The 13,603-nt window shown below is 44.7% G+C and overlaps 1 protein-coding gene across 6 annotated transcripts in view; it reads left to right on the top strand.

Moving 5' to 3' along the window:
- The window catches only part of LOC123991387 (guanine nucleotide-binding protein G(olf) subunit alpha-like), a 66,513-nt gene that overhangs the window by 50,808 nt on the left and 2,102 nt on the right, over positions 1-13,603 (top strand). For 2 of the 6 annotated variants that reach the window (XM_046292936.1, XM_046292939.1), the window contains exons 6-12: positions 6,964-7,018; positions 8,721-8,794; positions 9,407-9,465; positions 10,659-10,779; positions 12,703-12,833; positions 12,987-13,070; positions 13,388-13,455. In XM_046292936.1, coding sequence (XP_046148892.1) covers positions 6,964-7,018; positions 8,721-8,794; positions 9,407-9,465; positions 10,659-10,779; positions 12,703-12,833; positions 12,987-13,070; positions 13,388-13,455 — 592 coding nt within the window. Of the gene's footprint in view, positions 1-6,963; positions 7,019-8,720; positions 8,795-9,406; positions 9,466-10,658; positions 10,780-12,702; positions 12,834-12,986; positions 13,456-13,603 lie in introns of all 6 variants that reach the window. The other 4 variants (XM_046292938.1, XM_046292940.1, XM_046292937.1 and 1 more) reach the window with 3 other exon arrangements.

Here is a 13,603-nt window from a genome sequence, read left to right as displayed (position 1 = left end):
GACATGTAGCACTGAGAATGCTCCCTGACATGTAGCACTGAGAACGCTCCCTGACATGTAGCACTGAGAACGCTCCCTGACATGTAGCACTGAGAACGCTCCCTGACATGTAGCACTGAGAGCGCTCCCTGACATGTAGCAGTCAGCACGCTCCCTGACATGTAGCAGTAGTACTAAGCAGCATCCTAATGTCAATTCCAGCAGTCAGCATGCCAATTGCAGGCTCCTTCAAAACTTTAAACATCTATAACATTGTGTTGTGTGACACAACTGCACATTTTAGAATGACCTTTTATTGCCCCCAGCACAAGGTGTATCTGTGTAATGATCATGCTGATATGCCACAACGGTCAGGTGGATGGATTGTCTTGGCCAAGGAGAACTGCTCACTAACAGAATTTGAGAGAAATCAGCTTTTTGTGCACATGGAGAATTTCTGGGGTCTTTTATTTCAGCTCATGAAACATGGGACCAACATTTTACATGTTGCATTTTATATTTTTCAGTGTATTTTAGGGCCCTGCTTTGGTGTTACAAAGTGTGTGTGTGTTATGTATACAGCATCCTATTGTGAAATGGCTTCATACTCCATCAAGCTTACAGATGTGCCTTTAGGTCATAACTTGTGGTCTAAAATGTTTCCATTCTCTTCTTTGTCTGATTATCAAGGCTAGCTTTTTCAAGCAGAAATTTGCTTCCTGCAACACTAACTCAAAAAAGTTCTGTGACACTGTAAAGTCCATGGAGAATAAGAACACCTCCTCCCAGCTGCCCACTGCACTGAAGATAGGAAACACTGTCACCACTGATAAATCCACCATAATTGAGAATTTCAATAAGCATTTTTCTACGGCTGGCCATGCTTTCCACCTGGCTACTCCTACCCCGGTCAACAGCACTGCACCCCCAACAGCAACTCGCCCAAGCCTTCCCCATTTCTCCTTCTCCCAAATCCATTCAGCTGATGTTCTGAAAGAGCTGAAAAATCTGGACCCCTACAAATCAGCCGGGCTAGACAATCTGGACCCTTTCTTTCTAAAATTATCTGCCAAAATTGTTGCCACCCCTATTACTAGCCTGTTCAACCTCTCTTTCGTGTCGTCTGAGATTCCCAAAGATTGGAAAGCAGCTGCGGTCATCCCCCTCTTCAAAGTGGGGGGACACTCTTGACCCAAACTGCTACAGACCTATATCTATCCTACCATGCCTTTCTAATGTCTTCGAAAGCCAAGTCAACAAACAGATTACCGACCATTTCGAATCTCACCATACCTTTTCTGTTATGCAATCTGGTTTCAGAGCTGGTCATGGGTGCACCTCAGCCACGCTCAAGGTCCTAAACGATATCTTAACCGCCATCGATAAGAAACATTACTGTGCAGCCGTATTCATTGATCTGGCCAAGGCTTTCGATTCTGTCAACCACCACATCCTCATCGGCAGACTCGACAGCCTTGGTTTCTCAAATGATTGCCTCGCCTGGTTCACCAACTACTTCTCTGATAGAGTTCAGTGTGTCAAATCGGAGGGTCTGCTGTCCGGACCTCTGGCAGTCTCTATGGGGGTGCCACAGGGTTCAATTCTTGGACCCGACTCTCTTCTCTGTATACATCAATGAGGTCGCTCTTGCTGCTGGTGACTCCCTGATCCACCTCTACGCAGACGACACCATTCTGTATACTTCCGGCCCTTCTTTGGACACTGTGTTAACAACCCTCCAGGCAAGCTTCAATGCCATACAACTCTCCTTCCGTGGCCTCCAATTGCTCTTAAATACAAGTAAAACTAAATCCATGCTCTTCAACCGATCACTACCTGCACCTACCCGCCTGTCCAACATCACTACTCTGGACGGCTCTGACTTAGAATACGTGGACAACTACAAATACTTAGGTGTCTGGTTAGACTGTAAACTCTCCTTCCAGACCCATATCAAACATCTCCAATCCAAAGTTAAATCTAGAATTGGGTTCCTATTTCGCAACAAAGCATCCTTCACTCATGCTGCCAAACATACCCTTGTAAAACTGACCATCCTACCAATCCTCGACTTTGGCGATGTCATTTACAAAATAGCCTCCAATACCCTACTCAACAAATTGGATGCAGTCTATCACAGTGCAATCCGTTTTCTCACCAAAGCCCCATATACTACTCACCATTGCGACCTGTACGCTCTCGTTGGCTGGCCCTCGCTTCATACTCGTCGCCAAACCCACTGGCTCCATGTCATCTACAAGACCCTGCTAGGTAAAGTCCCCCCTTATCTCAGCTCGCTGGTCACCATAGCATCTCCCACCTGTAGCACACGCTCCAGCAGGTATATCTCTGGTCACCCCCAAAACCAATTCTTTCTTTGGCCGCCTCTCCTTCCAGTTCTCTGCTGCCAGTGACTGGAACGAACTGCAAAAATCTCTGAAACTGGAAACACTTATCTCCCTCACTAGCTTTAAGCACCAACTGTCAGAGCATCTTACAGATTACTGCACCTGTACATAGCCCACCTATAATTTAGCCCAAACAACTACCTCTTTCCCAACTGTATTTAATTTATTTATTGATTTTGCTCCTTTCCACCCCATTATTTTTATTTCTACTTTGCACATTCTTCCATTGCAAAACTACCATTCCAGTGTTTTACTTGCTATATTGTATTTACTTTGCCACCATGGCCTTTTTTGCCTTTACCTCCCTTCTCACCTCATTTGCTCACATTGTATATAGACTTGTTTATACTGTATTATTGACTGTATGTTTGTTTTACTCCATGTGTAACTCTGTGTCGTTGTATCTGTCGAACTGCTTTGCTTTATCTTGGCCAGGTCGCAATTGTAAATGAGAACTTCTTCTCAACTTGCCTACCTGGTTAAATAAAGGTGAAATAAATAAAAAATTAGTCATTAGGAGGGACTACAGTATAGGCCGTCCAAATCATCCATATTTCTCTCAATGCTGTTTTGAAAGCGTCTGCTTCTTCTGGTAAAGCCATTCTCGGTGTGTTGTATCGTGAGTGATCGTTTTGTTGAGTGACCCGATTTCCACACTGACCACCACAGACACTCAAAATGTGGAAACTATTGATCCCATCTTTCCATTCGACCAATTAATAGCATCAGCCAGTAGATTTAGGCTGTGGACAAGTCCATGGGTCAAATTAAAACAGGGCAGCACTGGCCTGAGTTTAGTGGAGCAACAGTTCAACCTTGTGTTTAAGAGCTGAGTGTTGGTAGCAAGGGATGGGGATCACTCAGTCAGAGAGGGAATTATGAAACGTGGCTGTGTTTGGTCGTGTTTACAGGCCCAAACTCTACAGGATACTTTTTTTGTTTTGGGGTTTCTGTGTAACTTGTACAGAAGAGTTGGTAACATCTTATTAACTATGGTTCTTACTAAATAATTCCATTGGCAACTGCCTGGTACCAACTGGTCCATTATAAAGAACTTATTTAAATACATTCTGATGTAACTACCTGGTTAAATACATTATGATGTAACTACCTGGTTAGTTCTTTATAATGGATCTGGTTAAATCCATTATGATGTAACTACCTGGTTAGTTCTTTATAATGGACCTGGTTAAATACATTCTGATGTAACTACCTGGTTAGTTCTTTATAATGGACCTGGTTAAATACATTCTGATGTAACTACCTGGTTAGTTCTTTATAATGGATCTGGCTAAATACATTATGATGTAACTACCTGGTTAGTTCTTTATAATGGACCTGGTTAAATACATTCTGATGTAACTACCTGGTTAGTTCTTTATAATGGACCTGGTTAAATACATTATGAACTGTTAATAATGGACCTGGTTAAATACATTCTGATGTAACTACCTGGTTAGTTCTTTATAATGGACCTGGTTAAATACATTCTGATGTAACTACCTGGTTAGTTCTTTATAATGGACCTGGTTAAATAGACTTGATAATGGACCTCCCTAATGCTCAACGTTTGATCATTGTAATCACACGCAGGCCTATATATTCGTCAGTTCCTATAAGTCCATTCTTAAGTTAGAACATAACCTCAAGTAAAACTTTACAGAACTGACTTTTGTGGTTGTTCCCTCCTCAGTGTAGAATAGAAGACAGCTGAATAGAAGACAGCTGAATAGAAGACAGCTGAATAGAAGACAGCTGAATAGAAGACAGCTGAATAGAAGACAGCAGAATAGAATTGGGATGTTTCGGGTGGTGGTTCAGGGGTTAAAAATGTGCGCGTGCCTGGGGACTGCAGGGACACACACACATACACCCAGGGAACATACAGCTCGTGCACACCAGAGCAAGATGGTCTGATCTAGCTCTATGGCAGGAACTAACTGCTGTCTTTTAATAATGGAACAGGAAGAGGAGGCCGCCCTCTGCTGGGTAGGGATGGTACAGCCTGGGGATGAGATCTGCAGTAGTGTTAGTCATTCAGCATAACGATGTCTCCTAGCGATATAAACTCAGCAAAAAAAAAAAAAAGAAATGTCCCCTTTTCAGGACCCTGTCTTTCATAAAAAATAAAATTCCAAATAACTTCACAGATCTTCATTGTAGAGGGTTTAAACACTGTATCCTATGCTTGTTCAATGAACCATAAACAATTAATGAACATGCACCTGTGGAACGGTCGTTAAGACACTAACATCTTACAGACGGTAGGCAATTAAGGTCACAGTTATGAAAACTTAAGACACTAAAGAGGCATTTCTACTGACTCTGAAAAACAAAAAAAAAGATGCACAGGGTCCCTGCTCATCTGCGTGAATGTGCCTCATGCTGCAAGGAGGCATGAGGACTGCAATACATTTCTATGTCTGTACTGTGAGATGCCTAAGACAGTGCTACAGAGAGACAGGACGGACAGCTGATCGTCCTCGCAGTGGCAGACCATGTGTAACGACACCTGCACAGGATCGGTACATCCGAACATCACACCTGCGGGACAGGTACAGGATGGCAACTAACTACAACTGCCCGAGTTAAATCAGGAATAAGCAAACCCTCCATCAGTGCTCAGACTGTCCGCAATCGGTTGAGAAAGGCTGGACTGAGGGCTTGTAGACCTGTTTGGTGAGGACCTGCCTTACAACATCACCGGCAACAATGCCTATGGGCACAAACCCACCGTCACTGGACCAGACAGGACTGGCAAAAAGTGGTCTTCACTGGCGGGTCACTGTTTTGTCTCACCAGGGGTGATGGTCGGATTCACGTTTATCGTCGAAGGAAGGAGTGTTATGCCGAGGCCTGTACTCTGGAGCAGGATCGATTTGGAGGTGGAGGGTCCGTCATGGTCTGGGGAGTTGTGTCACAGCATCATCGGACTGAGCTTGTTGTCATTGTTGGCAATCTCAATGATTTGCGTTACAGGGAAGACATCTTCCTCCCTCATTTGGTACCCTTCCTGCAGGCTCGTCCTGACATGACCCTCCAGCATGACAATGCCACCACGCACAGAATGAGCAGTATGGCTGATTTCCTGCAAGACAAGAATGTCAGTGTTCTGCCATGGTCAGTGAAGAGCCCGGAACTCAATCCCATTGAGCACGTCTGGGATTGGAGGGTAAGGGCTAGGGCTATTCCCCACAGAAATGTTCGGGAACTTGCAGGTGCCTTGGTGGAAGAGTGGGGTAACATCTCACAGCAAGATCTGGCAAATCTGGTGCAGTCCATGAGGAGGAGATGCACTGCAGTACTTAATGCAGCTGGTGGCCACACCAGATACGGACTGTTACTTTTGATTTTGATCCCCCTCCCCCTTTGTTCAGGGACACATTATTCCATTCCTGTTCATCACATGTCTGTGGAAGTTGTTCAGTTTATGTCTCAGTTGTTGAATCTTATGTTCATACAAATATTTACACGTTAAATTTGCTGAAAATAAACACAGTTGACAGTGAGAGGACATTTATTTTTTGCTGAGTTTAGCTATGTAGGGAAGTGACATGTTCAGAATGCAGCAGATAGAAATACAGTGAATAGAGCGGACCCCATTTTATATATATATAAAATAAAGGAATCACCATCATAAAGTGTCTTAATAGGGTGTTGGGCACCACAAGCCAGCACAGATTCAATGGACCACGAGCCACAACAGCTTCAATGGACCTTGACATAGATTCTACAAGTGTCTGGAACTCTACTGGAGGGATGTGACACCATTATTCCATGAGAATTTCTATAATTTGGTGTTGATGGTGCTGGAAAACACTGTCTCAGGCACCACACCAGAATCTCCCGTAAGTGTTCAAATGGGTTGAGATCTGGAGACTGAGAGACACATACAGACACACACCCTTTAAACCCCTAAGCTCCTTTGAGACCCCTCTTTCAAAGTCATTGAGATCTCTTTTTCTAGCCATGGGAGCCAAAATAATAGGCAACCGTGCGTTTTATACATGACCCTAAGCATGATGGGATGTTAATTGCTTAATTGACCCAGGAACCACACCTGTGTGGTCGCACCTGCTTTCAATATACTTTGTCTCCCTCGTTTCCTCAAGTTTTTCCTTTTTATTTTGTCAGTTAGAACAGATATAGATAGCTATGTAATGAAATGATTGTTCCGTGCTTGGCTCAGACCTCAGATCCACTGTCTGTTTGATAGAAACACATTATGTTGAAGTGTGTATTTCTCTAGTGTTCTCACTGTCCCTCCCTCTTCTCCGGTCCCTAACCACTGACTGTCTCAGAGCCCCAGCTCCAAAACCAGCCGCCATGTCCAGCCATATGCTGCATCTATCCAGGAACACACTGGAGCGCGTGCGTGCGTGCGGTATGGGAGTGGTTTAAAGACACCATGGCAACAGACACAAGAAAATGACTTTATTTCTTCTTAATGCTTTTCCTTAGTTAAAATGTGTAGAGTCAGATCTTTATCTATTCTACTGTAATGTCAGTGATATGTACTGTTCCTTAGATACAGGCCAGTGTCACATAATTATGTCTTTTGTTTCCTATTTTGCAGCTTCTTGAACAAAATTGAGTCTGTGAGGTCGAATGACTACACACCAACAGATCAGGTTAGCAGGCTTTTCAACATTCTAGAGCATAGCTCTAATGTACTGATGAATGACAGCTCTAATGTACTGATGAATGACAGCTCTAATGTACTGATGAATGACAGCTCTAATGTACTGATGAATGACAGCTCTAATGTACTGATGAATGACAGCTCTAATGTACTGATGAATGACAGCTCTAATGTACTGATGAATGACAGCTCTAATGTACTGATGAATGACATAGCTCTAATGTACTGATGAATGACATAGCTCTAATGTACTGATGAATGACAGCTCTAATGTACTGATGAATGACAGCTCTAATGTACTGATGAATGACAGCTCTAATGTACTGATGAATGACATAGCTCTAATGTACTGATGAATGACAGCTCTAATGTACTGATGAATGACAGCTCTAATGTACTGATGAATGACAGCTCTAATGTACTGATGAATGACAGCTCTAATGTACTGATGAATGACAGCTCTAATGTACTGATGAATGACATAGCTCTAATGTACTGATGAATGACATAGCTCTAATGTACTGATGAATGACATAGCTCTAATGTACTGATGAATGACATAGCTCTAATGTACTGATGAATGACATAGCTCTAATGTACTGATGAATGACAGCTCTAATGTACTGATGAATGACAGCTCTAATGTACTGATGAATGACAGCTCTAATGTACTGATGAATGACACAGCTCTAATGTACTGATGAATGACAGCTCTAATGTACTGATGAATGACAGCTCTAATGTACTGATGAATGACAGCTCTAATGTACTGATGAATGACAGCTCTAATGTACTGATGAATGACAGCTCTAATGTACTGATGAATGACAGCTCTAATGTACTGATGAATGACAGCTCTAATGTACTGATGAATGACAGCTCTAATGTACTGATGAATGACATAACTCTAATGTACGGATGAATGACAGCTCTAATGTACTGATGAATGACAGCTCTAATGTACTGATGAATGACATAGCTCTAATGTACTGATGAATGACATAGCTCTAATGTATTGATGAATGACAGCTCTAATGTACTGATGAATGACAGCTCTAATGTACTGATGAATGACAGCTCTAATGTACTGATGAATGACAGCTCTAATGTACTGATGAATGACAGCTCTAATGTACTGATGAATGACATAGCTCTAATGTACTGATGAATGACATGTTAAATGTTGTTTAGCTGTATCATCTGAACCACTGTGTAGGAAAACATTACTCTTTCTCTCTCTCTTCTTTATTTCTCTCTCTCGCTCGTTCCGTCACTCTCTTTTTCGCTCCCTCTCAATTCATTTGAATTCAAAGGGCTTTATTGGCATGGGAAACATATGTTTACATTGCCAAAGCAAATGGAATTCACAATAAACAAAAGGGAAATAAACAAGGGAAACATTAGTACATTTTCAAATGTTATATTGTTGGCAATGTACAGTGTTTTAACAATGTGATAGTAGTTGAAGTATGAAAGGGAAAATCAACATAAATATTGGTTGTATTTACGATGTTTGTGCTCCACTGGCTCCCCTTTTGTCATGGCAACATGACTGCACACTGCGCTATTTCACCTCACAGTTATGGGAGTTTATTTGATTTGTTTTCCAATTCTCTCTTTCTTCCTTTCTATTTTGCTTATTTTCTTGTGCATCTCTTCATCTCTGTGCCCCTCTTGTTTTTGAACCCCAGGACTTGCTTCGCTGCCGAGTTTTGACTTCAGGTATTTTTGAAACAAGATTTCAAGTCGACAAAGTGAACTTTCAGTAAGTGTTCCCTTCATTGTGATGTAATGTTTCGCAGCATTGTCTGTTGTCTTAACTGTATGAACAATGTACTGTATGTACATGGCTATGGTGGTTTCCTGTTATCATGGAAATGTCCCCACCTTGTGGTCGTCTAGGGTAGTATTTTAATTTGTCTCTAAATGGCTGTCATGAAAAGCATAAAGCTTTGCTTCTGTTTGTGTTAGGTTTTTGTTTGTTATATGGACATAATTTGTTAAAATACAAATGTAGCTAAGTCAAATGTGATTAGTATCATACCATTTACAGTCAACCACCAGCATTTCTTTGGAAGAGTCTTTTGTCTTTTCCTTTTGCTAATTACCATTTTGGTTGTCTAACAAATGCACACTAAATGGAAAGTATCTGCACTGAAACACCATGACGCGGCAAATCAACATACTGCCAAGTGGTTTAGTGTTGTGGTTAACTTTACCCACAAGGGGGCTCTGTTTCCAGCACCATCACTCCATGTAGAAAACTAGTTCAATAGACTGTCTCTCAAGGTTTGAGATCAAGACATGGTTGAGTTAAATGTGCTTCTTCCACACATTGGCCCATACAAAAGTTAACAGGTTTGTCCCTCTCTCTCAGTATGTTTGATGTAGGCGGCCAGAGAGACGAGAGGAGAAAATGGATCCAGTGCTTTAACGGTGAGTTTGGATTCTGTGTACAGTTCTGCTCCCCACAGTGCTGTTCTGCTCCCCACTGTGCTGTTCTGCTCCTCACAGTGCTGTTCTGCTCCTCACAGTGCTGTTCTGCTCCTCACAGTGCTGTTCTGCTCCCCACAGTGCTGTTCTGCTCCCCACAGTGCTGTTCTGCTCCCCACTGTGCTGTTCTGCTCCCCACTGTGCTGTTCTGCTCTCCACAGTGCTGTTCTGCTCCCCACAGTGCTGTTCTGCTCCCCACAGTGCTGTTCTGCTCCCCACAGTGCTGTTCTGCTCCCCACAGTGCTGTTCTGCTCCCCACTGTGCTGTTCTGCTCCCCACAGTGCTGTTCTGCTCCCCACTGTGCTGTTCTGCTCCGCACAGTGCTGTTTTGCTCCCCACAGTGCTGTTTTGCTCCCCACTGTTCTGTTCTGCTCCCCACAGTGCTGTTCTGCTCCCCACAGTGCTGTTCTGCTCCCCACAGTGCTGTTCTGCTCCCCACAGTGCTGTTCTGCTCCCCACTGTGCTGTTCTGCTCCCCACTGTGCTGTTCTGCTCCCCACAGTGCTGTTCTGCTCCCCACAGTGCTGTTCTGCTCCCCACTGTGCTGTTCTGCTCCCCACAGTGCTGTGAGTGTAACTATGGTGGTTCGGTGAATGATGGTCAACGAGTAACCTTTTCAAGTAAACTTTTCTGAAACTGGAAGACTCATGTTAGCACATATGATAATGCCCAGGCTTTAGCTTTACAGGCTAGCACAGTCTTAAGGTGGGACAGACGACGGTGTTTCAGTAGCTCTGCATTGTATACCATATCTGGATCCACATTTTATACGGAAGGATTCATTAGTATTACATGCTATATGATGTGGTTTGCAAGGTCTCAGCGACTGGTACTCACCCCGAGTGGCACAGCGTTCTAAGGCACTGCATCTCAGTGCTAGAGGCGTCACTACAGACCCTGGTTCGATTCCAGGCTGTGTCACAACTAACTGTGATTGGGAGTCTCATATGGCGGCGCACAACTGGCCCAGCGTGGTCCTGGTTAGGTTTTGGCTGGGGTAGGCCATCATTGTAAATAAGAATTTGTTCTTAACTGACTTGTCTGGTTAAATAAAGGTTACATTTTTTTTCCTTTTTAATTTATTTTTTGTAAATGAGTACTGAAACAACTCATTTAATGTGCTCCTATTTCTTTCAGACGTGACAGCCATCATCTTTGTGGCAGCAAGCAGCAGTTATAATATGGTCATAAGGGAAGACAACAGCACCAACAGACTCCGGGAATCACTGGATCTCTTCAAGAGCATCTGGAATAACAGGTTGGTCCACAGTCACCTTGTCTGGCTCTCTGCCCTCTGGTCTACAGTCACCTCGTCTGGCTCTCTGTCCTCTGGTCCACAGTCACTTTGTCTGGCTCTCGCTGTCCTCTGGTCTACAGTCACCTCGTCTGGCTCTCTGTCCTCTGGTCCACAGTCACCTTGTCTGGCTCTCGCTGTCCTCTGGTCCACAGTCACTTTGTCTGGCTCTCGCTGTCCTCTGGTCCACAGTCACCTTGTCTGGCTCTCTGCCCTCTGGTCTACAGTCACCTCGTCTGGCTCTCTGTCCTCTGGTCCACAGTCACCTCGTCTGGCTCTCTTCCCTCTGGTCTACAGTCACCTCGTCTGGCTCTCTGCCCTCTGGTCTACAGTCACCTCGTCTGGCTCTCTGCCCTCTGGTCCACAATTACCTCGTCTGGCTCTCTGCCCTGTGGTCCACAGTCACCTTGTCTGGCTCTCGCTGCCCTCTGATCCACAGTCACCTCGTCTGGCTCTCGCTGCCCTCTGGTCCACAGTCACCTCGTCTGGCTCTCGCTGCCCTCTGGTCCACAGTCACCTCGTCTGGCTTTCGCTGCCCTCTGATCCACAGTCACCTCGTCTGGCTCTCGCTGCCCTCTGGTCCACAGTCACCTCGTCTGGCTCTCGCTGCCCTCTGGTCCACAGTCACCTCGTCTGGCTCTCGCTGCCCTCTGGTCCACAGTCACCTCGTCTGGCTTTCGCTGCCCTCTGATCCACGGTCACCTCGTCTGGCTTTCGCTGCCCTCTGGTCCACGGTCACCTCGTCTGGCTTTCGCTGCCCTCTGGTCCACAGTCACCTCGTCTGGCTTTCGCTGCCCTCTGGTCCACAGTCACCTCGTCTGGCTCTCGCTGCCCTCTGGTCCACAGTCACCTCGTCTGGCTCTCGCTGCCCTCTGATCCACAGTCACCTCGTCTGGCTTTCCCTTCCCTCTGGTCCACAGTCACCTCGTCTGGCTTTCGCTGCCCTCTGGTCCACAATCACCTCGTCTGGCTTTCGCTGCCCTCTGGTCCACAATCACCTCGTCTGGCTTTCGCTGCCCTCTGGTCCACAGTCACCTCGTCTGGCTCTCTGCCCTCTGGTCCACAGTCACCTCGTCTGGCTTTCCTGCCCTCTGGTCCACAGTCACCTCGTCTGGCTTTCGCTGCCCTCTGGTCCACAATCACCTCGTCTGGCTTTCGCTGCCCTCTGGTCCACAATCACCTCGTCTGGCTTTCGCTGCCCTCTGGTCCACAATCACCTCGTCTGGCTTTCGCTGCCCTCTGGTCCACAGTCACCTCGTCTGGCTCTCTGCCCTCTGGTCCACAGTCACCTCGTCTGGCTCTCTGCCCTCTGGTCCACAGTCACCTCGTCTGGCTCTCTGCCCTCTGGTCCACAGTCACCTCGTCTGGCTCTCTGCCCTCTGGTCCACAGTCACCTCGTCTGGCTTTCGCTGCCCTCTGGTCCACAGTCACCTCGTCTGGCTCTCTGCCCTCTGATCCACAGTCACCTCGTCTGGCTCTCTGCCCTCTGGTCCACAGTCACCTCGTCTGGCTCTCTGCCCTCTCCCAATCCAATTTTGCCCTACTGAACATTTCGCACCACATTTAGTAATATATTCTATTGTGTTATGATTTCAATATATTTTCAATACACTGAAAATGCATTTCAAACCAACTGTAACACATTGCAACACTATATAAATGTGCTTCCCATCTAGTGTTAATCGGTCAGGGTGGTAAAATCACTATTAATCAGACAATGTTGTGATATCGGTGTTAATCAGTCAAGGTGGTGAAATCAGTGTTAAACAGAAACATGAGATTTGGATGGAGAGGTTTTATTTTTAAACCCACCGGTTCACATTCCACGAACTCTGACAAAATGTGAATGTTTAAATACCCGTCTAGTCACGCCATTCTTTTTTTCAGGTTTCTACGGACCATTTCAGTCATCCTGTTCTTGAACAAACAGGACATGTTGGCTGACAAGATCTTAGCAGGGAAATCCAAACTTGAAGATTACTTCCCTGAGTATGTTCGCTATACAGTACCGGCTGAAGGTGGGTACTAAGATGGACGGAAAACTCCCCATTGTTTAAATCATTGTTGATTTGACTCATATTCAATATTCATAAGCATTATTATAATTGTTCATTATTTAAAATATATTATAAACTGGATCATAATAAATTAAACAAATGTACTAACCTAAGGTTCACACACTCCAGAAACGAAGCATCGTTGTTGTTGCTTCACATTGAAGGACTCCCAAACCGATCCTCAAGATGTATTCAAAGGTTAACCCATTTTGGCAACTCACACTTTTTGAAAATGTGAATCAAATGGAATCATTTGCGCTGGCCCTGGAATCAACCTAATTTAGACCTCTTATGACACTATTACTTGTAGATATTCCAGGGACTCTGTTGCAGTATGTGAACAATAGCATTAACATGCTTTCTTCCCATTGTCAAATGAGAATGGTTTGGAGCATGGAGAACAGTAGTTAGAGATATAAACATTTGATTGCAGGCCCTGCCATCAGGCACTACACTGATTACATCCAGTCCTAATGATATCCTTCTTCTGATGACATTTGTCTCTTTGTGGTCAGCCGTTCCAGACCCTGGAGAGGACCCTAAAGTGACCCGGGCCAAATTTTTCATCCGAGATGAGTTCCTTGTAGGTACCATTTTCATTCTGTACTGACTGTAGACCCTTGTTTCCTAGTGTTAACTTAAGAGTCAACCATTTCAAGGTTTGAGTCATTTCCATTTCAGTTCAGTCAATTCAGGAAATAAAGTGAAATGTGGATGTGTCTCTCCACCAC

Source organism: Oncorhynchus gorbuscha, linkage group LG12 (assembly GCF_021184085.1).
Source record: "Oncorhynchus gorbuscha isolate QuinsamMale2020 ecotype Even-year linkage group LG12, OgorEven_v1.0, whole genome shotgun sequence".
NCBI lineage: Eukaryota > Metazoa > Chordata > Actinopteri > Salmoniformes > Salmonidae > Oncorhynchus > Oncorhynchus gorbuscha.
This window is presented reverse-complemented; position numbering and strand designations above follow the sequence as displayed.